This window comes from Aethalodelphis obliquidens, unplaced genomic scaffold (assembly GCF_003676395.1).
Source record: "Aethalodelphis obliquidens isolate GAN/ISIS:26980383/991018 unplaced genomic scaffold, ASM367639v1 scaffold38, whole genome shotgun sequence".
Classification (NCBI taxonomy): Eukaryota; Metazoa; Chordata; class Mammalia; order Artiodactyla; family Delphinidae; genus Aethalodelphis; species Aethalodelphis obliquidens.
Window position 1 is genome coordinate 19,339,373 of NW_020837982.1, and position 25,952 is coordinate 19,365,324.

Sequence of the window (25,952 nt, forward strand, 5' to 3'; positions counted from 1 at the left end):
CGTCTCTGCTGACAGCAATTCAGTCTCCTTAGGACTCGCTGGGGTTTCGGTTTCAGGACGACGCAGGGCTGTGTCCACGCTGACGGAAGCTGGGTTTCCTGAGGACCCAGGCGACGCCGGGAGATAAAGGTGAGAAGAAGTGGGGAGACGCTTCCTGGGGGGACTGACGGCCGACCGGGGGCCGTCTCATGCGACCCAGGAAGGGCTTGGTGTGCGAAGCCGGGTTTTGAGTCACTTTGGCATGCCGTGTAGCCAGCATGTGGTATGGGGTGTCCAGTTTCCCCAGCACCATTTATTGCGGGGCCTGCCCTTCCCCTCGGTGTGTCCTTGGCCCCTTTGTCATCAATTAACGGGCCCCGCGCGTGCGGGCTGGATTCTGGGCTCTGCGTCCCGCCCCTCGGGCCCGTGCGCCTGTCTCTGTGCCAGTTCCGCACTGTTTGGGGACCGCAGCTTCTCCGCAGAGTGTGGAGTCAGGAGGGAGATGCCTCCAGCCCGTCCTCCTCGCTCAGGGTCGCTTCGGGGTCCTTTGTGGCTCCACACAGCTGTTAGGAGGATCTGCTCTGTTTCCGTGAAAACTACCATTGGAATTTCGGCGGGAGTTACGCTCACTGTGTACATTGCTTTGGGAAGAATGGACATTTTAACACGATGAGTTCTTGCGTTCCGTGAGCACGGGATATCTTTCCATTGACTTGTGTCTTCAGTTTCTTCAAGTTTTCAGTGTGCGGGTCTTTCACGTCCTTCGTTAAATTTATTCTAGGTGTTTTGTGCTTTTTGATGGAATTGTAAATAGCTTTTGTTTTTTCCCTCTTTCTGATGGTTCGTGATTAGAAATGCAGTTGACTTTCTGGGTATTGATTTTGTAACTTCACTGAGTTCATTTATTATTTCTAATAGTTTTTTGGTAGAGCGATGTAGAAAACTGGAACTCGAAAATCCCACTGTTTCTGTCATATTTAGGTCATCCACAACACCAAAGACACAGTGTCTCCTACTAGAATCTTCCCACAGTGCCTGTCAATTCCATGTGGACTCCTACAAGGGCCGTTAGGTTCATGACTTTGTGTGAAGTGGGTCTGGGTTAAGGCTTGGCCTCTGTAAGAAAGTGTAATATTTTCTCTGCCTTTCTGGTGTGGTCTTGACATGGTGTTTTGGAAAGTTATTGACTTTGCAGTAACTCCAAACCTACAGAAACTTGGGATAGCAGAACGAGGTACTGTGTATCTGTACACTCAGATTACCCAGACTTCCTTGCGTTACTGCTTTAGCCAATGAACACAAAATACTCCAGTGCATTTTACCCAAAACGGGGCCCCCTTCCAGGGAACCACCACGTAACCTCCAAATGAGGAAATTATGATGGTTTCCACACTGCAGTCCAATCCACAGGCCCACTTCAGCTTTCACCAGCTGCTCCAGCTCTAGGGAAATGTCTTTTCCCATTCCGATCCAGGTTTCTTTTTCTGGAACAATGACTGACACTTCCCCTCATTTTCACAACCTTGATGGATTTAAAGCACACAAGAGGAGTATGATCTCGGTGGCTTTTCTGTATTGTCACATGTATCAGTACTTCACTTATTTTGTGTGTGTGTGATTAAATGTACCGATCATTTACCATTTAAACAATTTTAAGTACACCATGCTATGGCATTAACCACACTCACATTGTTGTACAAGTATCCTCACCATCCACATTCAGATCTTTTCAGTTTTCACCGGTGAAACTCTGTAGCCATTAAACACGAATTCCCCTCAGCCCCTGAGGGCAACCACATTCTACTTTCTCTCTCTGAATTTGACTTTTCTGGGTCCCTCATGTAAGTGGAATCATATCATTTTTGTCCTTTTGTGACGGAGTTATTTCACTTATCTTTTCTTTTTTTTTTTTTTTTTTTTGGTACGCGGACCTCTCACTGTTGTGGCCTCTCCCGTTGCGGAGCACAGGCTCCGGACGCACAGGCTCAGCGGCCATGGCCCACGGGCCCAGCCGCTCCGCGGCATGTGGGATGCTCCGGGACCGGGGCACGAACCCATGTCCCCTGCATCGGCAGGCGGACTCTCAACCACTGCGCCACCAGGGAAGCCCTATTTCACTTATCTTAATGGCTTCAAGGTTCATATATGTTGTAGCATGTGTCAGAAGTTCCTTACTTTTTAAGGCCGAATGACATTCTTTTGTGTGTATACCACATTTAGTTTATCCACTCATCCTTCAATGGACACTTGGATCGCTTCCACCTTTTGCTATCGTGATTAATGCTGCTGTGAGTATGGGTGTACCCTTATCTCTTCCAATCCCTGCTTTTAGTCTTTTGGGTAGATACCCTGATGTGGAATTGATGGGTCATATGTTAATTCTGTGTTTACCTTTTTGAGGAGCTGCCATACTGTCTTCCACAGGGGCTGCACCATTTCACTTTATTCCTTTCATGGCAGAATAACATGGCGGTTTATGGATCAACCCCATTATGTTTATCCATTTACCCACTGATGGACGTTTGCATTGTTTCTTCCTTTTGGCTCTTGTGAACAGTGCGGCTATCAATATATATGTACACCTGTTTTCAGTTCTTTGGGGTCTCTATCTAGGAGTGGAGGTGTTGAACCATATGGTAATTGGACATTCATATTGTAAACATAGGTTGCACCCTTTTCCGTTTCCACAAGTCATGTTTAAAGGTTCCAGTTTCTCTGCATTGTTGCCAACATTTGTTATTTTTAATTCTCTTGATGATAACCATTTTAGAGTGTGTGAAGGAGTTATTGCAAATTGTGGTTTTAATTTGCATTTCCCTCCTGTCTTGTCATCTACTTGTTGACCATTTTCATGTCTTGTGCAAAGAAGGGTCTATTTAAGTCCTCTGTCCATATTTAAAATTGGGTTGTTTGTTTTTGTTGTTGAGTTATGAAAGTTCTTGATATACACTGGATAAAGAAAGACTCATCAGATATATAATGTGGAAATATTTTCTTCCATTATGTGGGCTGTCTTTTCACTTTCTGGATTGCATCTGGTCATTGTCAAGCCACGGAGAGAGGCTTGACAGACAGAGCTGTGAGGGACAATTATGTTTGACTTGGCCAACATGTCAAATCTACTTGGCCGACAGGTCACATTTCCTTCAAGCCTCCAGATGTGTGAGATAATAAATTTCTATCGCATCTAGCTGCTCAGTGTGTGGTATTTCATATGGCAGCCCTAGAAAATAATAAAGATTTTGGTATCAGGAAGAGGAAGGCTGCTTAACACTTACCTACACATGTGGAAATATTTTTAGATTTGGGTAATGAAAAGAGGCTGGTGTTGGTGTGCTTAATAGGAAAAGCTCAGATGGATTGGAAGGCCTGTTGGTAGAAAATGTACATTGTTGGAGATTATGGTGAGGGATCAGAAATGAAAGAGGAAAGCTGAGAGAAAGCTTCTGTAATCTTAGAAATACATATATAAGCATAAACAAATCAATGTTGGTGATATCTCAGATGGAAATGGAGAACATGCCATTGAAAACATGTGGAAAGGTGAATCCTGTAATAAAGCGGCAGAAAACTTTTCTGAATGGTATTAGGTTGCATATACAAATTAGAACTTGAGTGTGATGATTTTGGATGTTTAGTTGAAGAGATTTCTAAGCAAAGTATTGAAGAAAGTATGGCCTGATTTCTTCTTGCTGCTTGCAGTTATGAGAAGAGAAAGTGAACTGAAGAGACAATTATTAAGAAAAGCAGAAAGAAATCCTGAAGTTTTGGAAACATCTCAGTCTATCCAGATAACCTACTTTTGAAATAGAGCCAAGGGTGTGCCTGGAAAAACTTTCGCTAAAGGGTTGACGCATGTGATTCATACAGTCAGCCATCTCAGCAGAACCAGGAATAGCTATGTGGTCATACAGGAAAGGCCTGTGGAGGATCCTCTTGTCTGGTGACCTGAATCTCATGAACTGCATAGAAGGCCAAGAAGGGTTTTGAGAGTCTGACAGTAGCAGACACAATGTTCCTCTGGACTGAAATAACCAAATGGGATGAAGTAGAGAAAGATTGATTTGAGGACAGGGACAGACAGAGTGGCTCGCTTGGTTGCTACTGCCACCCAGTGTTCAGAGGGCACAGGCTGAGGTGCCGGGGTCACAGACAAGTGGGCCCAGAGGACAGAGCATGCAGATGAAAGGGAGCAAAATTTGCCACCCCAGTGTGTCTCATTGTCTTGAGGATTAAATTAAGGTTATTATTTTTAAGAACAGAAGAGTCAGGAAGAAATTTTGACCTCCCCCTTAGCTACCTATAGAATTTAGATAGAGGACCTGTTACCAAAATAGAGCTGTCAGCAGAAATACGTGCAAAAAACATGGGCTAGGTGTGGTGGTGTGGGGGCCAGGAGACTCAGCAGGGCCTAGAGATCAGAGTCCACTCTGTGTCCCATTGTCTCCACTGGCCCAGCAAACATTTATTTATCAAGCATCTACTTTTCCATTTTCATGTGAATTGCCTTCTTCCCCTTTGAAGTCCCAAACCACTAACCCCAACCTGCTCTTTCGTCTTTACCTTAAGATGATATTTAAGGTGAGTTACTCAGGTTTCCTGGGTCTCTCCCATGTATACATATTATTGAGTGTTTATTGGAATTTTCCTTTTAATCTGTTTCATGTCAATTTAATTTTTAGACCAGCCAGAAGGACCTAGAAACGTAGAGGAAAATTTCTTCCTCCTTGATAGAGCCAATACATTTTTTTTTTGTTATCTTAAAATCCAATAGAATTTGCTCTGTTTCTTTCTGACTTGCTTGACACCTTGTTTACATCATTTTCCTTTTTTGCTTTGGGAATGGGAAACTCTATCCTATGCCTGCCCCACCAGTGTAATTTGAAAGCAAAGAACTTGGGTTAAAGAACAACAAATTATAAAACTTATAAAAATAGCAAGTGAGACTTTATTCAGTACTACTGCAACATGAGGCAGACTGGACTAAACTCCAAATACAACAGGGACAAGTGGGGATTTATACCAACTGGCAGAGTGATCAGATGGAAACTCACTTATAGGAGGTAACAAAGGTCAGAGGATCTTCTTAAACTGGCTTAAGAGGTTCTTGCTAAATGCAGTCAAGGTCTTATATCTCAAAGGTGGAAGATCAGGAATTTGATCACATATCAAGGGTGGAGAAATTCTCAGTAAATTGACTTAGCAGGAGTCTTACTAAAGGCAGGCCAAGGTTGAGGTCTCCTCAAGAAGGGAGTTCAGAGGAGCATCACTAAAGTTTGATCAAGGAGGGAGTCTTTGTCAATCCACCTTTCTGGCTCAAGGTAAGAAGGGGCATTCTTCTTTCCTCTGTACAATAGAAGTCCATTTCTTGTTCAGTGGGTTTTTGATTGTTAAGGGCCTCCTGTACTGTGTGTTGAGAGTTTATGGTAGAGGATATTGTTTGTATGGTGTGAGCCTTTAAACCTGCAATAAGGGGGATTATCAAGAGAGTAAAATAAAAGCAAAGATTAATGGTTGAGCTTTGTTTTTATTTCTATTTCTCTAGGAGGTGGGTCAAAAAGGATCTTGCTGTGATTAATGTCATAGAGTGTTCTGCCTATGTTCTCCTCTAAGAGTTTGATAGTGTCTGGCCTTATATTTAGGTCTTTAATCCCTTTTGAGTTTATTTTCATGTGTGGTGTTAGGGAGTGTTCTAATTTCATACTTTTACATGTACCTGTCCAGTTTTCCCAGCACCACTTATTGAAGAGGCTGTCTTTTCTCCACTGTATATTCTTGCCTCTGTTATCAAAGATAAGGTGACTATATGTGTGTGGGTTTATCTCTGGGCTTTCTATCCTGTTCCATTGATCTATATTTCTGTTTTTGTGCCAGTACCATACTGTCTTGATTACCGTAGCTTTGTAGTATAGTCTGAAGTCAGGGAGCCTGATTACTCCAGCTCCATTTTTCGTTCTCAAGATTGCTTTGGCTATTCAGGGTCTTTTGTGCTTCCATACAAATTGTGAAATTTTTTTGTTCTAGTTCTGTGAAAAATGCCAGTGGTAGTTTGATAGGGATTGCATTGAATCTGTAGATTGCTTTGGGTAGTAGATTCATTTTCACAATGTTGATTCTTCCAATCCAAGAACATGGTATATCTCTCCATCTATTTGTATCATCTTTAATTTCTTTCATTAGTGTCTTATAATTTTCTGCATACAGGTCTTTTGTCTCCTTAGGTAGGTTTATTCCTAGATATTTTATTCTTCTTGTTGCAATGGTAAATGGGAGTGTTTTCTTAATTTCACTTTCAGATTTTTCATCATTAGTGTATAGGAATGCCAAAGATTTCTGTGCATTAATTTTGTATCCTGCTACTTTACCAAATTCATTGATTAGATCTAGTAATTTTCTGGTAGCATCTTTAGGATTCTCTATGTATAGTATCATGTCATCTGCAAACAGTGACAGCTTTACTTCTTCTTTTCCAGTTTGGATTCCTTTTATTTCTTTTTCTTCTCTGATTGCTGTGGCTAAAACTTCCAAAACTATGTTGAATAATAGTGGTGAGAGTGGGCAACCTTGTCTTGTTCCTGATCTTAGTGGAAATGGTTTCAGTTTTTCACCATTAAAAGCTTTTGCACAGCAAAGGAAACCCTAAACAACACCAAAAGACAACCCTCAGGGGCTTCCCTGGTGGCGCAGTGGTTGAGAGTCTGCCTGCTGATGCAGGGGACACAGGTTCGTGCCCCGGTCCTGGAAGATCCCACATGCTGCGGAGCGGCTGGGCCTGTGAGCCATGGCTGCTGAGCCTGTGCGTCCGGAGCCTGTGCGCCACAACAGTGAGAGGCCCGTGAGCTGCAAAAAAAAAAAAAGAGTAATGTACCAAAGTGTTCATTGCAGCTCTGTTTACAATAGCCAGGTCATGGAAGCAACCTAAGTGTCCATCAACAGATGAATGGATAAAGAAGATGTGGCACATGTATACAATGGAATACTACTCAGCCATAAAAAGAAACGAAATTGAGTTATTTGTAGTGAGGTGGATGGACCTAGAGTCTGTCATACAGAGTGAAGTAAGTCAGAAAGAGAAAAACAAATACTGTATGCTAACACATATATATGGAATCTAAGGAAAAAAAAAGGTCATGAAGAACTTAGGGGCAAGACGGGAATAAAGACACAGACCTACTAGAGAATGGACTTGAGGATGTGGGGAGGGGGAAGGGTAAGCTGTGACAAAGTGAGAGAGTGGCAAGGACATATATACACTACCAAACGTAAAATAGATAGCTAGTGGGAAGCAGCCGCATAGCACAGGGACATCAGCTCAGTGATTTGTGACCACCTAGAGGGGTGGGATAGGGAGGGTGGGAGGGAGGGAGACGCAAGAGGGAAGAGATATGGGAACATATGTATATGTATAACTGATTCACTTTGTTATAAAGCAGAAACTAACACACCATTGTAAAGCAATTATACTCCAATAAAGATGTTAAAAAAAAGATTAATGGTTGAGGCAGACTGAAATGACAATTTCTTAGTCCAGAGTGCAGCTAATCAAGAAAATTTCTAGACATTTGGCACAAAATATCTTTAGATGGTGGAGTGCCAACATCAGTGCCAGTCTGATGGATTTCTTGGATGGATTTACTGAATGTTCCAGGTGGTGGCATAGACATCAGAGGGATTTTGATAAGATTGTCCACAGTCATGGTATTTCCTGGAGCAGAGACTAAAAGGTGCAGAAATTAGGTGAACTTCCTGAGGAGCCTACACAGCAGCAGCTCCAGGCACCAAGGTTATTCGCATACCATCCTCTGAAGTTTCTTTGAAGTTTTTGTCAAGTTGTCCTGCGTCAGCTCACACGGCTTCATTAGGTACCGGGGGGAAGATCAGCTACAGACAGCTTAGAGTCACAGTGAGGATCTGGGTAGTCACGTTTTGGTTCTTCATGATGTGAATTCTGGAGGGTGGGATAAAATTCGGAACATTACTTTGGAGAGACGTGGCCAGATAGTAAAGGCAGCTACAAGAGGTGAGAATTTGTTAAGGGCCAACTAAATATGAGAAATGGCAGGATCGAGACAAATTTACAGGTAGATAAATACCTTCTCAGAAAATTAACTGGGCTGGAATCTGATAACCCAATAGGACTGGCTGTGGTTTCCTACTGAAACATAAAATCTCTCCGTATAGTCACCCTACTTGTGATCAAACCTTAACAAAGTAAGGTTATCCTTTTTTACAAAATTCATCTGTTCTAATTAGATTTGGCCTGATTATTCACACATGTTCAGCAAGAATGATTACTGACCACATGAACATTTTAGTATGTTTTGGTTGAATTTTTCTTAAGGAATCTCAGGTTGTAGTCTTAAAAGCCTCTTGAGGTTAGGAAGACATGCCAAGACCTTACCACCAGACCTCATATGCAGTAGCTATAGATTTGGGTGAATTCCTCTCTTCTGTCATCATTATCTCTTCTATAAAATATTCTAAGGTTCCTGGTCCTATCAAGAGGTGCCTTTCCTTACTTTCCTGTAAGGCTGGGTACCACGTGAGCCAGCATGCAGGCCAGTTATCCTGAGATGTCTTTGTAACTATTGGCAATAAAAATCAACCTTAGTGTCTTGAACTCTCAGGACACATCTGATTTTATACACATCACTCTAAAATATGACAGTCCAGTCAAAGCCTTGGTTACATGGCCACTATTTCCAAGTATGTTCTGTTATAAGGAGGGTAGATTCTGAATAAACCCATGCAAAGAATCAGATTCTGGCAGGAAGTGGAGCATTACGAACTTGGAAGACATTTTAACAGTTTCTTATGGAGTTAAACATACACTTACCATGCGACTGAGGAGTGGGCTACAAAGTACTTACCCAACTGAGTTAAAATTTTATGTTTGGACTTCCCTGGTGGCACAGTGGTTAAGAATCTACCTGCCAATGCAGGGGACACGGGTTTGAGCCCTGGGCCAGGAGGATCCCATGTGCTGCGGAGCAACTAAGCCCGTGCGCCACAACTACTGAGCCTGCGCTCTAGAGCCCACGAGCCACAACTGCTGAGCCCGCGTGCCACAACTAGTGAAGCCCGCGTGCCTAGAGCCCATGCTCCTCAACAAGAGAAGCCACTGCAATGAGCTCATTCACCGCAACGAAGAGTAGCCCTCACTCGCCTCAACTAGAGAAAGCCCGCGCACAGCAACAACGACCCATCATAACCTAAAAAAAAAAAAAAAAAAATTTTATGTTCACACAAATGCCTTCATGGGAATGCTTATATCAGCTTTATTTATTTGAACCATTTTCCAGTCTCTGAATTTTGCTCATATGGTGATTGGTTTATGGAAAATTTCCAAAATAATTAGTGAATACTCATATCTATTGGGTAATTTCAATTACATAAACCCATTTTCTGAGGCACCTTCAACCTAAACATCTCTGTCACCTCCTCAGCCCCAGCACAGCCAACCTCTCCCTCGGGGTTTCTGACATACTCAGGAGGAGGTTTCAGCCCAGGGACTGGGAAGTTCCTTACATGTAGCCACTGGTGCCAGAAGAGGACCCTGCCAGTCCAGCCTGTGGTGAGGGCTGAGAGACTTCTGTGGAGGATGCTGCATGGTTGTTGGATGATGCTCTCAGGGCAAGACATACCCGTATTTAACCTAGGGTATCTCAACTTATTTGCCCATTGATGAGGCAGAATATTTCATATCCAGTGCCTGTCTAGCCAAGGAAAGATGGATATCCCATGGGCCATACTCAGTGGGATGCCAAGGCCCAAGTCCTAATCCTCATTGAGAATATGTGTCCCCCATCACATCCTTGACCTCTGTGCAGACAGAGTTCTTCAAACTGAGAAAGACATGCCTTCAAACAGAGTTCTTCAAACTGAGAAAGACATGCCACAGGACATGCCTCTCTCTCTCTCTCTTTTTTTTTTTTTTTGCGGTACGCGGGCCTCTCACTGTTGTGGCCTCTCCCGTTGCGGAGCACAGGCCCCGGACGCGCAGGCTCAGCGGCCATGGCTCACGGGCCCAGCCGCTCCGCGGCATGTGGGATCTTCCCGGACCGGGGCACGAACCCGTGTCCCCTGCATCGGCAGGCGGACTCTCAACCACTGCGCCACCAGGGAAGACCCATGCTTCTCTTTCTGAGCCCACCTTTGAATGACAGGGAAACAACCTGAACGTGTTCTGAGCTTTGATAACTAAATGTTACTCCTAGGGTCAGACCGTCTCCCCAAACTGTGCAACCACTGGATTAAAAAAATCCTGTTTTCCACTTCTAAGAATTAGGATATCTAGAAGGCCTACGAATTTACCTGTTAAGCACAGTTCTCATTGCCTTATTGAGTTGGGTATGTGTTCCCAATAGAATCCAATATTAATCACACAGGAGTAAGCAGTCCTTAACAACTCTTAATTTAGATTTGTTTTAGCTGAAAAGAGAAGACTCAGTCCCTGAGAGGAAACCACTCGTCAGTTCCTTCTGCATCTTCTCCTGGGACTGCAATCCTGTGCTGGGTGGGTCCTGAGCACCCCCCAGTACCACCCTGCAGGGAAGGGTCCTGCCTGGTCTCACACTGTATTTACCTCAGTATCTCTAGTCCAGTATTCAATGGCTGTGCCCTGCCTTCAGAATCCTTTTACAGTGACACCATATTCTTTCTACATCATCTCTTGAAATAGTGAATCGGCCTTACTAAACCCACATACTTTACAGGGAGACCCCAAGCAAGAATTTTATGAAAGCACAAGGGAGCCCTTTCCCTGGAGGTGCCAGATGCATTGATACAGTTGACAGCCGTGTGAGTCAATCAGGGGCTTTGGGGGTTCCTCTCATTGCCTTTGGGCTCCTCTGGTTTAATATTATGTCAGAGAACACCTGCACATAGAAGCCATGGATCTCAATGCACACATAACATCTAATATTCCAATAATACAGACACACACGCACACACAACACAAACACACAGTGGCTAATTATCATAGTAATGCACTTGAACTTTCTTCTTTTCTATACCTAGCACATGGGCAGTGCCCTCCGTGCCCTGACACACACTGACCCTAGGCTTGAGTGTGTGACTTGCTTTGACAAACAAAAGCAAACACAGTAAAGTGGAGACTGGAGTGTGCATGCACGTTGGGTTTGCCTGTTCTTGAAGAATCTGGACACTGCAGTTGCCCCGTGGGAAGGGTACAGGTTTGTCCCACACTGTCAGAAGTGGGGCACAGTCACAACATTTCTCACTCATAGTGCTGCACCTGAGGGACCCCAGAGACCCCTCCTGCAGGAAGGAAGACCCTGAGAAGTCTGAGGAGGAAGAGGCAGTGTTGTTGTCAGCTGACTCAGGTGATGCTGTTCTACTGGGTCACCAGGTGGGTGGGACAGTAGCAGGATGAGCTAGGTCAGCTCCATGAGGGATGCCCTGGCTTTTGCAGGACACCCCATCACCAGAAGTTTCTCCATCCTCGGGCTCAATCCTGCTGGCCATCTTTCCTCTTGACCGCCTGCCCTGTGGACCTAAGACCCCAGCATCTGACAGGTACACAGACCCACTGCTTAATCACCCACAACTGCGCCAACTGTGGGAAACCTGCATCGTCTTCTACGTCTCCGGTGGAACCTGGATTGTGATTACACCTGGGTCCACCAAAAACTCCTGGAGGAGGAGGACTTTGTCACAGAACACTAAGGAAAGAGAGAAGAACAGACTGAGGCTGACGAGCGAGGATCCTGAGTTTGGTCTGTAAGCTGTAGATGTCAGAGGCTTCAACCTGATCTCCTGTTCTGGACTTCGTCTCACTGTGGTCTCTGGGCATCCCTAAGTTCTCCTCCTTGGAGGGTCTGTGTCTTGTAGCACTTACAGCTTTCATCCACTAGTGTTATCCTGGAGCCTCAGCACTGTGCTAGTCATCTGGGGGAGAGGGGTCTTATATATTCTTATGATTAAATCTCAGCGAGGCAGTTATCCCGTGCCTCTAATCTGTGATTCTCACAGGGTTTCTGCGGTGGTGTCAGGGTGGGACTTGTTCCCTTCTGATTACCCACCTGATTCACAAAAAATTATGACCAGGGCGCTTGACCTTATTAGTTGCACAAAAATGTTTCCTAATTTTAGGGAGAAAGAAAATAGAGATATGTGACTCATGAATACTTAAAAAACTTAAATGAAGGAAAGGCATTTAATAAATATAAACAGTATCAGAAATTCTCTTTCAAAAAGAAAATGAAACATTATGCATCTGTTATTTTTTTAACTTGTCAAAGTATGTTTTCTGCTAAAATATACGTAAAAACCTGTGTGTGTGTGTGTGTGTGTGTGTGTGTGTTAAAATGTAGCCAGATTTGTTTTCATCAGGTATGGCGAGACACACGGGCGTGGAAGTGATTGTCAGTTTACACTCACAGATCCCTAGAAACGGGCACACACCACACAGGGGCCACTCAGGGAGGCACTGGGGTTGGTCAGGAGACAGAAGAGGGGGCGGGACGTGCACCAGAGACCTGATTGGGGTTTTGGAATGGATGAGGCAGGGTAGGTATGCTGAGTAAAATTAGCACTGGATAGCTTGAATAATTTTGTCAGGCTCTTGGGCATGCGTGGTCCCTGGTTGTCTGAGACCTGGCCCTGGGGTGATCCAGGTCAGGAGGAATGTGGAAAGGTGTGTGAGAGCTTGTAAGAGAGATAGGAAATAGAGATGTGCTCTGGATTGGTGGCTTGTATATCAGAGGTACACCTGCAGGAAGGTGTCTGATACCTGCAGGAGTTTGCAGCCCAGGAAGGGGCAGTCTGTGCAAGATCAAGGCCCCCCAAATCAGAACATTGAGAATACAGAAATAGGGAAATATGGTTGCTACAGTTGTCCCTGTGGTGCTCTGGCTTCAAATTAAGGGAATTTTGGGTGAGTGACTTTCAGAGAATATGGCAGAAGTCACTCTAAATGGAATAAAACATTTTACTGTGAGAGTAGGAAGAACAAACACAAGTAAAAATATAAAGATTCCTTGTACACTGGCTCATCACCAAGTGCCCATTTGTATGGCATTAGCCAGGAAAATAGATTTGAGGTTTTGGGGCTCTCTAACAGTACCTGGGCGGAGTTGTGAAGAGTATTAGAATATGCTCAGGTCAAGGAGACGGTCCAGAAGTTATGCCCTTTGAGAGTATGAACTGTAAGTAAGTTTATGCAAAGGTAGTAGTGTTTGTGTACAGCCAAGGCTGTAGTAGGAGTGGGTGGTCCTACTCCATAGGGGTCAAGGTGTTGACTGCAAGGAGGCCGGTGCTTCCTGGAGACAACATTTATGTCCATTATTTTCTTTCTTTTTTAAACTTCTGCTCCCTGCAGTCATTCATTTATTTATTTATTTATTTATTTTTTTGGCTGCGTTGGGTCTTCGTTGCTGCGCGTGGGCTTTCTCTAGTTGCGGTGAGCAGGGGCTACTCTTTGCTGCGGTGCACAGGCTTCTCATTGCGGTGGCTTCTCTTGTTGCAGAGCACGGGCTCTAGGTGTGCGGGCTTCAGTAGTTGTGGCTCGTGGGCTCTAGAGCACAGCCTCATCCATTATTTTCTTTAAATAAAGACTTTATTTTTTTTGAGAGCAGTTTTAGATTTACAGCATAATGGGGGGGCAGTACAGAGCTATCCCATATACGTACTGACCCCCCACATGCACAGCCTCCACCATCATCACTACCCTCAGATGGCACATTTGTTATAGCCGATAAACTGTCACGACACATGGCAATAGCTTACCTTAGGGTTCACTCTTGTACATTTCAGGTGACTTTAGAAATGTATGACATGTGTCCAGTATTAAGGAATGATAAGGAGTATTTCCCTGCCCTAAACGTCCTCTGACTTCACCTGTTCATCCATCTTCCTCTTCCCGAGCTCTACACAGTCACTGATCTTTCTACTGTCTCCATAGTTTTGTGTTTTCCAGAATATCACAAAGTTAAAGGCATACAGTATGAAACCTTTTCGGATTGGCTTCTTTTACTTAGTAATATGCATGCCTCTTCCATGTCTTTTCATTCTTTTATTGCCAAGTAATATTCTATTGTTTGGATGTACCACAGTTTATCTATCTGGTCACTTACTGTAGGACATCTTGGTTGCTTCCAAGTTTTGTCAACCATGCATAAAGCTGATATAAACATTTGTGTGCAGGTTGTCACGTGGACCTATGTTTTCTATGTCTTTGGGTAAATACCAAGGTGTACGATTGCTTGGTCATATGGTAAGAGCATGTTTCCTTTCATAGAAACTGCTAAAATGTCTCCCAAAGTGGATGCACCGTCTTGCGTTACAACCAGCGCTGAATGAGTTCCTTTCCTTGTACAGCCTTGCCGGCATGTGGCAGGTAATTGCGATGTGTCATGACAGTTTATCAGCCTTGCCGGCATGTAAGGTGGTCCATGTTCCAGATTTTGGCTGTTTGAATAATTGTGTATAGTCATCACATCATGGTTTTACTTTGCATTTCCCTGATCGCATGTGAAGCAGAGCTTCTTCTCATATGCTCATTTGTTATCTGTTTATCTCCATTGGTGAAGTTTCTATTCAGGTCTTTGGCCCATTTTTTTAAAATAAATTTTTAATTTTTTAAAATTTTTGGCTGTGTTGGGTCTTTGTTGCTGTGTGCGGGCTTTCTCTGGTTGCGGTGAGTGGGGCTACTCTTCGATGCGGTGCGCAGGCTTCTCATTGCAGTGGCTTCTCTCGTTGCAGAGCACAGGTTCTAGGTGTATGGGCTTCAGTAGTTGTGGCACACGAGCTCATTAGTTGTGGCACGAGAGCTCTAGAGCGCAGGCTTAGTAGTTGTGGCGCATGGGCTTAGTTGCTCCGTGGCACCAGGGCTCGAACCCGTGTCCCCTGCATTGGCAGTCGGGTTCTTAACCACTGCGCCACCCGGGAAGTCCCTTTGGTCCACTTTTTAATCAGGTTTTCTGTTTTCATATTGTTGAGTTTCAAGCGTTCTTTGTATAATTGGGTAACAGTACTTTACCAGATGAATCTGTTACAGATAATTTATCCTAGGCTGTGGCTTGCATTCTCATTGTCTTGACATTGTCTTCCACAGAGCAGAAGTTTTTAAATTTATTAGAATCTAGCTTATCAAAGATGTATTTTACGGATCCTAAAAAGTCATCATTCATTCTACCCCAAATCATCTAGTTTTTCTCCTGTGTTATCTCATGGAGGTTTTAGAGTTTTGAATTTTACATTCAGCTCTGTGAACCATTTTCAGTAAAGTTCTGTGAAGACTATAAGGTCTCTGCCAAGATTCACTTTTTTGCATGTGGATGTCCAGTCGTTCCATTTGCTAAAAAATCCCCATTAATTTTCAGAACGGCACAGATAGGAGTAACGTCTTCCAGACTTTGCTTTAATCTTGGGAAAATGGGGGTGTACATTGTGTCAGAGAGCAAGGATTATACCAGGGTTGTGGTCTAAGCAGAGAGTGAGCCCAGACACATAATAGAAATCCCAATATCAAGAGAAGAAAAGCAGCAAAGGTTCTGTGTTCATCATTTGTGTTTTAAGAGGGAACGTCCACAGGCTTTACTGGGGCTCAGGATTTAGCATCCAGGATGAAGTCATCACCAATGGGAAGGTCTTGAGTTGGACAGGTATCATCCGGGATGTGGACTGGAGAACCTCCAAGTGAGTTCCTGTTGCAGTGGATGTGGGTCTCAGCATTTGCCATGGTTGTTTGAAGCAGCGTCTCTGGCAGAGTGGGCTTCCAATTATAATTTACTGAAAACAACTAGACCGTTACTAAGTAGATCAGCAATCATCAGGATGATGTGAGCTGTGCTTGACCAGTCTCTGTTATTGTTGTTGTTTGTGGACATATAGGGTCCTGTATCAAATGAGCCACCTGCCCTGTAGGACAGGTTATGGTTAGTGCTTCCAGGAGAGTACGTGCCCTAGATCTGGTGTCCAACCCTTTTGGTATGGGGGAAAGATAGTAAAATATATTAAAAAATAAATCAAGCCATGGGGAAAGGGAGAGAAACATTCAGGGGATTATGTGCCAGACTGGAATTTGGAAAGGAATTATTTGAGAAGAGCATGATGTTTCTAATATCAAACATCTGCCTAGGACCTATCAGGGACATGATGGTTCTATTGAATGATATTCCAAGACCCTACATTGTGTGTATTGAAAATAAAATGTGCAGTTTAGTTGCTATTAGTAAAGTCTATAACTCCAAAGGAAGTAAATACTGCCCTAGTAAGGCATTGTAGGTCTTAGCGTACATGGAAATATGTGTCATTTTGATTTATGTTTTAGGTATCTTTGAGGCAAGAGATTCCCAGATACTTTTACACCAAAGGGGACAGTTTTTGGACAATGGCCCAATAGTTTATTATAAATGAGAAGATGGGGTTATTTGTTGTCCAGGGTATCTACTGCTAAGGCCACTGCACCTGCCCTGTCCCTGAGACTAGACCTCGTGCTCCTGAATCCAGAGAACTCCTTGGTGTCCTGATTACACCCTGCAGCCCAGCCCCTCCTGTCTCCCTGCAGGGAGGTTTGTGTCTGGACTCACACTGATCTCCCTTTATTGTGTCTCTTGCACAGTAATGCATGGTTCCTGTCCACGGCTCTCAGGCTGTCCATTTGCAGATATAGCATGTTCCTGGCATTGTCTCTGGAGATCACAAATCAGTCCTTCACAGAGTCTGCATCGTTAGTGCTACCAGTACCAATATTAATGGATGAGACCCACTCCAGCCCCTTCCCTGGAGCCTGGCACACCCAGCTCATCCAGTACCTACTGAAAGTGTCTCCAGAGGCCGCACAGGAGAGTCTCAGAGACCCCCCAGGCTACACCAAGCCTCCCTCAGACTCCACCAGCTGGACCGCTGCAAACACAGAGACGTCCTGGTCAGGAGACTGGCACACATCCACTGATTCCCTCACTCGTATCCCCTCACATCCTCAGTATCTCTTGTTCTCCATCAGTTACCTTGTAAAATAGCAACAAAGACAAAGCAGCTCGGCCCAGACTCCACGGTGAGGTGTCTGGATTCAGTCCTTGCACAGCTGATGCCGAGGCAGGGCCGTAACAGTGAGGTGTGGGGGTCCTCCGAAGGACGACTTGGGCTCGAAGATGCCCCCGCTGGTCCTTCCTTGGACTGAAGGACACTTGGTGTCCCATCCAATCTTACTTCTCTCTCTGTCACTCAGGGTCAGAGCTGCATCAGGGCTGACGTCACTCTCAGCATCACAAACATACTTTCCTAAAAACAAATTCCGTGCACATGGAATCCATTTTCGATGACTGCTTTTCAGGTGACCTGAAATAACTGAAAAAATACCTCAGCATAGTTATTGATAATATGAACCTGCTTCTTTGGGCAAATGTAAAATATAAAATAACAACGGCAATGGTCAGTTTTATGTGTCAGCTGGCCTGGGCTCCGTCTCCAGTTATTCAGTCAATCCCTCATCCAGGTGTTACCCCGAAGGTATTTTGTAGATGTTGTTAAATTCTGTCATCATTTTACTCTAACCTAGAAATATTATCCTAAATAACCTGGTTGGGCTTGGTTCAATCACAGCAGACCTGAAGAAGATGCAGTTCCACAGTGGACAGCAGCTTCATCTACAACTCGAGATTTCCAGCCTGGCCTTCCTGACTGACGTCTGGCCCCAAGAAGGTTGTATGTCTCCAACCGGCCACACAGCCTCCATCCTCCAGAGCTCCCAGCACAGCGGAGTGTCCATCAGGCTCTGCTGGAAGCCACAGGTCAGGGTGGTGACCCCACAAGAGTTTGATCAGGACAAGTTCAAACTCCACATCCCGTTGTGTCTAAACAAACATCACTCCCTTGAGTACTCGTGTCCACTTAGCTTCCCCAGCGAGTGCACGTGCAAAGGACAGCAGGCACGTCCTGGTCCACAGCAAGTCTGAAAGTCCCATCACACCTTCCCAGGTGCCTGCAGGAGCCACAGCCTGGGCCACACCTAAGCTCCAGGTAAAGGGTCTGCCCCTGGGGTTTAGACCACAGAAAGGTCACGACCCCTTTTCAGAGAGTGGAAGGAGAAAGGGTTTGGGGACAAAAAGATGAAGGAGAAAGAAAACTGATTCACAGAAGAAGAGACAGCCTGATGAGTGTTCACTGTTCAGCGTTGAGTCTGGCGAGAGGAAGGTTAGATTGAAAATCCATCAGCTTCTCTCAGGGACTCGCCCAGCCTTAGGCTCCGTCTGACTGGGACCAGGACAGCAAAGACTGTCCTTGTCTAGGATTTCTGTTGAGGTCTGTCCTCCCAGTCTGATAGGAAAGCAGCAACCAGGCCTCACACATCCCTCGTCCCACACATCCTCAGGCCTCCCCACATCCCTCCTCCCACACATCCTCAGGCCTCCCCACATCCCTGCTTCTGGTGGCCGTGAGCAGTCATTACTGGCTCCGTAGGTGGGACTCTGCATTGGCGCACATGAGACTGTGTGCTCGTGTTAGAGCAGAAGCTTCTAATCAGAGATCTATGGTTGGCAAACAATTACAAACGTACAGAGGGTCTACGAGAGATGGTGAGACGCAGAGGGAACCACAGGCTCTGGCAGGAAACCTCCGCCTTCATCCACACCTGCTCGTGTGGCTGGTCTCTGTGCTCAGTGGGTCCTGAGCACCCCTGGGGGCCTCAGTGCTGCCTCATGGTCCTCAGTGAAACCTGCAGCCCAGACCCTCCTGTCTCCCTGCAGGGAAGTTTCTGTCTGGGCTCACCCTGACCTCCCCTCCCTGTGTCCCTCGAACAGTCTGCAGCCATGCCCTCGGTGGTTACAGAGCTCAGGTGCAGGGAGAACTGGTTCCTGGGTGTGTCTCTGGAGATGGGGAGTTAACTCCTAGGGGCTGGGGCTGGGGCTGTGTCATCTTTCTAGCATATTCCTGATGACCAGTGCAGCCCCTACCCCAAGGGCTGATGGATCCCAGCTCCAGCAATAACCACTGGTTGGAATGAGGAATCCAGAGACAGCACAGGTGAGGGAGAGGGTGTGCAAGGTGCGGTCCTGGGCCCAACTCCTGTACCTGCACCTGGGACAGGACACCTGGCAACAAGGAGAATCAGTCACTGTCAGTCACCTGTGGCCACAGCCATCCCCACAACCCCGTGTCTGACACCTGCGACCCTTGTCAGGTGACACCTGACACCTGGGGAGGTGTCACCAGGCAGAGGAGAAGAACCCACAGCCTCCTCTTCTTCCGGACCACAGCTCTGCCTTCCCCAGGGACCTCAGCCCTGTCTGCGGAGGGAGCTGTGAGCTCCTGCAGCCCATGGGTGGACTTCACCCTTGAGCTTGACGAGGAATTTTCATATTGGAAGCCTTGTCCTTAGAAGTGGGGAGAGACTGAAGAACTTCTTGTCTGCTATTTCTTATTATTGCTAACCAACATATAATCATTCTCCCCACTTTCTAAGGACTCAGATTGTTTTCTATCCATAACGGCCCTTTTCTCCTTTCTTTTCAGTTAGTTTTTGCAGGTGTTAAGTGGAAGAAATAGTCCTACTCTATCTTCTGCTGTTTGAGAGCTGACACCTTGAAGTTCACTCCTCTCTTCTTCCTCTGCCCACTGCTGGGAAATTCGGTAAGAAGCACAGCTTCTCCCTCCTTCGATGCAGGTGGGAGATCAAAACCACGTGAGCCCCGCCTGTGAGCATAACACTTAACCCTCCCACACCCAGGAACCACATTAAAAACCCTAATCCATCTCCATTGCTGGTGCTCTCAAACCATTTCTGATGTTCTTGAGAGGTCTGCCCTGCTCTCAACAGACACCTCAATAATGGAGGTGATAAAGTTTTCAGATTCCTTTCCTGTGTGCCTGTGGCATCATCAGACTGAACTTCTATATGGAGCTTTGGGGGGGGATGGGTGTCACCATGCATCGCCTTGATGTCCACGGTTAATGCTGTTGGTGCTGTGAGCGTGGTGTCAAGTCAATAACCACTACCACCAGGGCCTGCCTCCTCTCGCCTTGGGTGTGTGATGCTGGTGTCGCCTGATACCCGTCATGCGCTCTAAGGTGCTGCTCGCTGGCTAGTTGTGCTCTGAGCCGTGCCGTGTAGTGCTGCGTTGTTGACTGCAGCAGAGCCTCTTGTATGGATTTAGCCAACTTACTTCAGAAGTTTTGAGAATTAACTGGTATTTATGGACAGGAGTAAACAGTCGTGAGGGACTCTGCCTTCTGTGCATGGGAGTGTTTTCCTCCTATGGCAGCACATCTTCCTGATTCAGAGGTTTTAGAGCTAAGCATAGAATCACGAGGCAGAGATGGGCTGGGGGAGACTGCTCTAAGGAGAGGAAGCCCCAGAACCCGGCAGGGAGCAGCCCTGAACCTCCATCTGCGCCTGCTCCTGCGATCAGCCTTGCGTTGGCAGCGCTGACCTCCCTCTGAGGCCCTGAGATCTCCTGGGAGACCCTGACTGTTACCCGCAGCCCCCACACCTGCCCCTGCGAGGAGGCTTGTGTCTGGCTCACGACGCACTCGGACTGCAGTGTCTCGGGCACAGCTGTACCTGCCTGCACTCCTGGCCTTGGAGCTGCACAGCTGTGAGAACGCTTGCTTCTTGGTTGTGTCCCTGGAGATGCTGACTCAGGACTGGAGGTCATGCTGTCCTGAGTGTGCCCCTGAGCCCAGGCCACAGCAGCCGCTCCAGCCCCTTCCCTGGGTGAATGTGGATCCTCCACAGGGGATATTCTGAAATTGGGAACATGTGGATGACACAGGTGAGGCCGAGCCTCTCCATGGAGCCCACCTCTCCCTCATGCCTTTGTACAATGTGGTTCTCAGCCTGGGTACCTGGGAAGAGAGAAAAGTCCTGAGTCACACATGGCCTCATCCCATCATCCCATTTCTGAAGGAAAAGTCTGATTCTCTTCAAGTGGTTTAAGATATGTAGTTAAGTCAGACTTCTCATCATGATGTGTAGGCAGACAGAAGGGCTTGTGGCCTCCGGCTTCTGAGGGGGGAATTAGTGCAAGTCTGTAGTACTGTACCTATGAAACTGGGCCTTAAGAAAGCATTCCATGCTGAAGAAAGTACTTTAATGGAAGACATAGTATGAAAAAACAAGTTAGAGTCCATTGTCAGCTAACAGGCACCAAAGGAGATTGTGAGATATAATTTTACAGTAAAATGAAAACAGGCCCAGACAGAAGATGGGAGAAGAAGAAAGAAATGAGAAGCAAAAAGCTAAAAGCCATATGTGTAAGCATAATTAAATGGTGAATAGAGGGAAAAGAGTACATCATCTTGTACAGGGTATAAATTAATTAAAGAGTAGAATTAACATTCAGAAGGTCAGTGGGAATTCGTTTGAGAGAGCAGAACTGGGAGCACGTAGGGTGAAGCCCTGGGACTGCACAGGGGGTAAGGGAAACATCATTAGATTTCTATGTGTGAATTATCCTTATCCTGTGCTCTGCGAAAACCCTAATGTGGAAGTGAACGAGCGTCTTAACTCTCGCCCTCTCAGAGGGGAAAATTAGCCGGTGTGTTAGATCCATCAGGGATGAGCAGGCCCAGTTGGGATGGGGAGGAATACAGAACAGCAGGCAGAAGGCAAGGAGTAAATGTCCTACCTTGGAAGTTCATCCCCGATCACATCCGGTTTAAACGGCAGGGAAATATTCGTAGTCTGGAGGACAATGAAATTTTTCTTCTGATCATGACCTGATAACTAGATTTTTTCCCTCCCCTCAAAACAAGTAAAAAAAAAAAAAAAAAAAGCTTAAAAACAAGTACAAAATTTCACAAGAGTGAAATATTTGTTCTGTCACATTGGGAACCAACAGAGAGAAGGGATCAGCACATGCGCAGGAGGAACCTACCGCCGTCCAGGAAAGAACCACAGAGAAGGACTAGAGGGCGCACCCCTGGGGCTCTCGTGGTCAGGAGCAGGGTCTCTCCTCACCCGCTGGGGCAAGGAAGATAAAATCTGATAAACAAGGGAGCCCCAGATGGTGGCCTCTGAAGGGTTTTACAGAGCATTGAGGAACGATGCTGACCCCGTAAGCCCTCAGTTCCACGGTAGCACTCATGGACATAGTCCTCCGCTCTCCCACCTCAGCCCTGGCTGAGTTCATGTCCAGACCTACCCACTGCCACGCCCTGGGACTGTTACCTAATCCCATTAGGAGACCCACCCAGTGACCTCCTTTGCTCTATCCCTGTCTCCTTTTTAGGAAGTGGCCACAGCAGATGGTGTAGACCTGGCTCCTCTGGGATCCTGCTTTTAACTCATTGGCAGGTGTCCCTGAGCAGAGCCCCAAGGCTGGCAGAGGGCCAGGTCACTCTGGGGGCAGCCGTCTTGCTGCTTGGACTCTGGGCAGCTCTGGCTCCAGTCCAGTGCTCTCAAGGCCGTCCCTCATGGCGCTACATCTCTTCCGAGTTGGTGATACCCAGGAAGGAGTTGCACCGAGGCAAGGGTGTTCAGACGCCAGGCTGGCTCTCCTACAGCCTGCGTTTTGGGGGTCAGAGGCACGTTATCCACATGCGGCGCAAGAAATGATTTTGGCCCGGACACCTGCTGCTGGTGACTCAGGATGACCAAGGAGCCTTGCAGATGGACTACCCCTTCGTCCCTTCAGATTGTCACTACCTCGGCTACCTGGAGGAGATTCCTTTTTCCATGGTCACCGTGGACACGTGCTATGGGGGTCTTGAAGGTATCATGAAGTTGGATGACCTTGCGTATGAAATCAAACCCCTCAAGGATTCGGAAAGGTTTGAACATGTGGTTTCTCAGATAGTGGCAGATGCCGGTGCAACAGGACCTGCATATGGACCGGGACACAAGGAGGATAGACACCCACCGTCCCCTGAAGCAGATGTCAGTGTAGCCCCCAGGAGTGGTGCTAGGGTGTTTGCAGCACATAAGGGAATCATGAAAGGTTTTGTTCAATATTCTAATTCAATGTATCGTGTATACAACAGTGTGTCTAAGTGTGTGGAAACCCTGGTACGTATGTGTAGTATAGTGGACTCCTTTCAACAAGGTCTTGCTGTCAGGTTCTATCTAGTCGCAGTGGCACTATTTAATGAAAGAGATCCAACTGTCATGAATGACTACAGAGTACCAGGTGGTGCATACGCTCGTCATCACGCGAAGAATTTCAGACGAGTCATAGAAAGCGCTTCATCCTTGATGGTAATCCGTGATGGACCACGGCCAGGCCAGTTTGAGCCAGAGACCTATCCCGTGTGTAACACCAGTCGTAGCCTGCTCTTCGTTGGTTATCTAGGCAGACATTATTTAATGTTAGCTATTGTGTCAACTCAACTCATTGGGAGAAGTTTTGGTCTGTGGTATGACGGTGATAACTGCTATTGCATGCGAAGGACCACCTGCCTTATGGCAAAATACCCAGGCTTGACAGATACCTTCAGTGACTGCTCCATCGGGCACTGGTGGAACATAGTAGCGATACGGGGCAGTTCTATATTTAACACGATGGTGAGCGATTTTAATGAAAGCCTGATAAAGACGCGTTGTGGAAACTATATAGTAGAGGACTGGGAGCAGTGTGACTGTGGCCCCTTCAAGCAGTGTTATAGCAACAAATGCTGCGAGTATGACCGTATGTTGGCGGAAGGGGCTACTTGTAATGAAGGACTGTGCTGTACAGACTGTACCTACTCTGAACCTGGGACACTCTGCAGACCAATCCAAAATACATGTGATCTTCCAGAGTACTGTTTTGGAGCAACCAGTCAATGCCCGGAAGACTTTTATATGCAGGCTGGAACGCCCTGTACCGAAGAAGGCTACTGCTATCATGGAAACTGCACTGACCGCACCATGCACTGCAGAGAAAAAACTGCAGAGAGCGCTACTAACGCTCATGATGTCTGCTATACAATAAATTGAAAAGCCAATCGACTTGGACACTGCATAAGAAATGATAGGGTGTTGAACCATGCTGCTTGTGGAGAAGCAGACATAAAATGCGGAAGGCTGCAGTGTAGCAGTGTCACTCATGTTCCCCGGTTGCAGGAACATGTTTCGTTCCATCAGTCAGAGATCTCAGGGGTCTGGTGTTGGGGGGTAGGCCGTCACTATTCCCCAGAAACAACTGATGTTGGTCATGTGAGAAGTGGTACCCCCTGCGCTCCTGAGAGGTTCTGTCTCAATAGCACCTGCAGTGCTCGTATAGATGCAATAACTTATGACTGTCCCCCTAAGAAATGCAATCATAGGGGAATTTGCAACAATAGAAGGAATTGCCATTGCCACGTAGGCTGGGAGCCTCCACTGCGCTTAAAGAGACGTCCTGGCGGGAGCACGGACAGCGGACCCAGTTCAAGGAGAATTCGCTCAGCAGAAACAAGCCAAGCCTCGGTCCTATATTTGAAACTGGTCTTTGGTCGCATTTATGCCTTCATAGCTGCACTCCTCTTTGGTGTGGCCACCAGTGTTAAAAATGTCAAGACCTCCAGAGTTAAGGAAGTGTAGTAGGTGATAAATAAATTATAAACCAGCCTCCCGACCCCTGTACAACCATTGGTAATGTAGAAGTAATATCAATATATATGATGAAATCAGTAATAAGATGGTAAAGGTGAATATCATGTTCTTGAAGTCTGCAGGAGAGGACGGCGGGTTTCTGTACATCAGGGGCGGTCGAGAGGCATCGATGTTCTCACATCAGGTCTCTTTGATAGGTCGCTGATCAGCGCTCCGAAATAAATCTTGAAAAACCACTTGTTGGTGCCCTGTAATATTTTGTAAACTCTAAGAGAGCAAATTGAGCCTGAGACTTTGGCCCGGAGAGAGACCTGAGTCAGCAGCTGGGTCTTGACCTGAGTTCACTGGTCCCCGTAATAACAAAAATTTTCATGGGCTTCTTTCGGGGCAGCTTCATGACGTTTCTCCAAATCAGTGCTCTTGAACACTGGGGTTTTCCGCTTCCTCTATTTACTCTCTTCTTCTCTAAACCCAAAGTGGGTTCAGGGTAATAGAGGGCCCCTCCCAGCCAGCACTGTCTGTCTCCTTCTGGGGTGGCTGTGGTCTGTGGGATGAGAGTGATGTGGGCTCCATTCCCACCAAGCATAAACTAGGACACTCTGGAGAGCATATTTCCCAAGGTGGGACACGGAGATCAGGAGGCTGAATGTAGCATTCACTGAAATTCCAGCAGAAAGTTAGGTAGAAATGCCTATCATTACTCTGGCATTCAGAGGGAGTCCTGTGAATGTTAATCCTTCCCTTCCTTCTTGCACCTACATTTCAGTGCACTTTCAGTGAATGTATGCTGAGGAATTCCTGATGAATAAGACACTAGTCTTTTTTATTTTATTTTTTATTTAACATTTTTGTTGGGGTATAATTGCTTCACAATGTTGTGTTAGTTTCTGCTGTATAACAAAGTGAATCAGCTGTACGTATACATATATCCCCATATCCCCTCCTCCCTCTTGCGTCTCCCTCCCACTCTCCCTATCCCACCCTTCTAGGTGGTCACAAAGCACCGAGCTGATCTCCCTGTGCTGTGCGGCTGCTTCCCACTAGCTATCTATTTTACATTTGGTAGTATGTATATATATATATATAAGTCCATGCCACTCTCTCACTTCATCCCAGCTTACCCTTCCCCCTCCCCGTGTCCTCAAGTCCATTCTCTATGTCTGCATCTTTATTCCTGTCCTGCCCCTAGGTTCTTCAGAACGGTTTTTTTTTTTTTTTTAGATTCCATATATGTGTGTTAGCATATGGTATTTGTTTTTCTCTTTCTGACTTACTTCACTCTGTATGACAGACGTAAGGTCCATCCACCTCACTACAAATAACTCTGTGGCCTTGCTGTCCTCCCTTAGGGACTGTGGCATCGTCTCCATAGAAGGAGGTGGGTCAGCTTGAAGCCCGGTTCCCTCTTCCGCACGTTTCTTCTTTCTCTCCCAGCGATGGTGCCGGCTGAGCTGTGCCAGAGCAACCAAGGCCAAAGGGTCGTGCACGGAATGAC

The 25,952-nt window shown here is 46.2% G+C and overlaps 1 protein-coding gene across 1 annotated transcript; it reads left to right on the top strand.

The window, feature by feature from the left end:
• On the top strand, window positions 1–24,693 carry LOC113633179 (disintegrin and metalloproteinase domain-containing protein 29-like). The gene is made up of 4 exons (XM_027131341.1): window positions 1–129; window positions 17,548–17,735; window positions 19,459–19,575; window positions 22,176–24,693. The coding sequence occupies exon 4, from the start codon at window positions 22,556–22,558 to the stop codon at window positions 23,858–23,860; it is 1,305 nt and encodes a 434-aa protein (XP_026987142.1). The 5' UTR covers window positions 1–129; window positions 17,548–17,735; window positions 19,459–19,575; window positions 22,176–22,555; the 3' UTR covers window positions 23,861–24,693.
• Window positions 24,694–25,952: the final 1,259 nt, after the last annotated feature.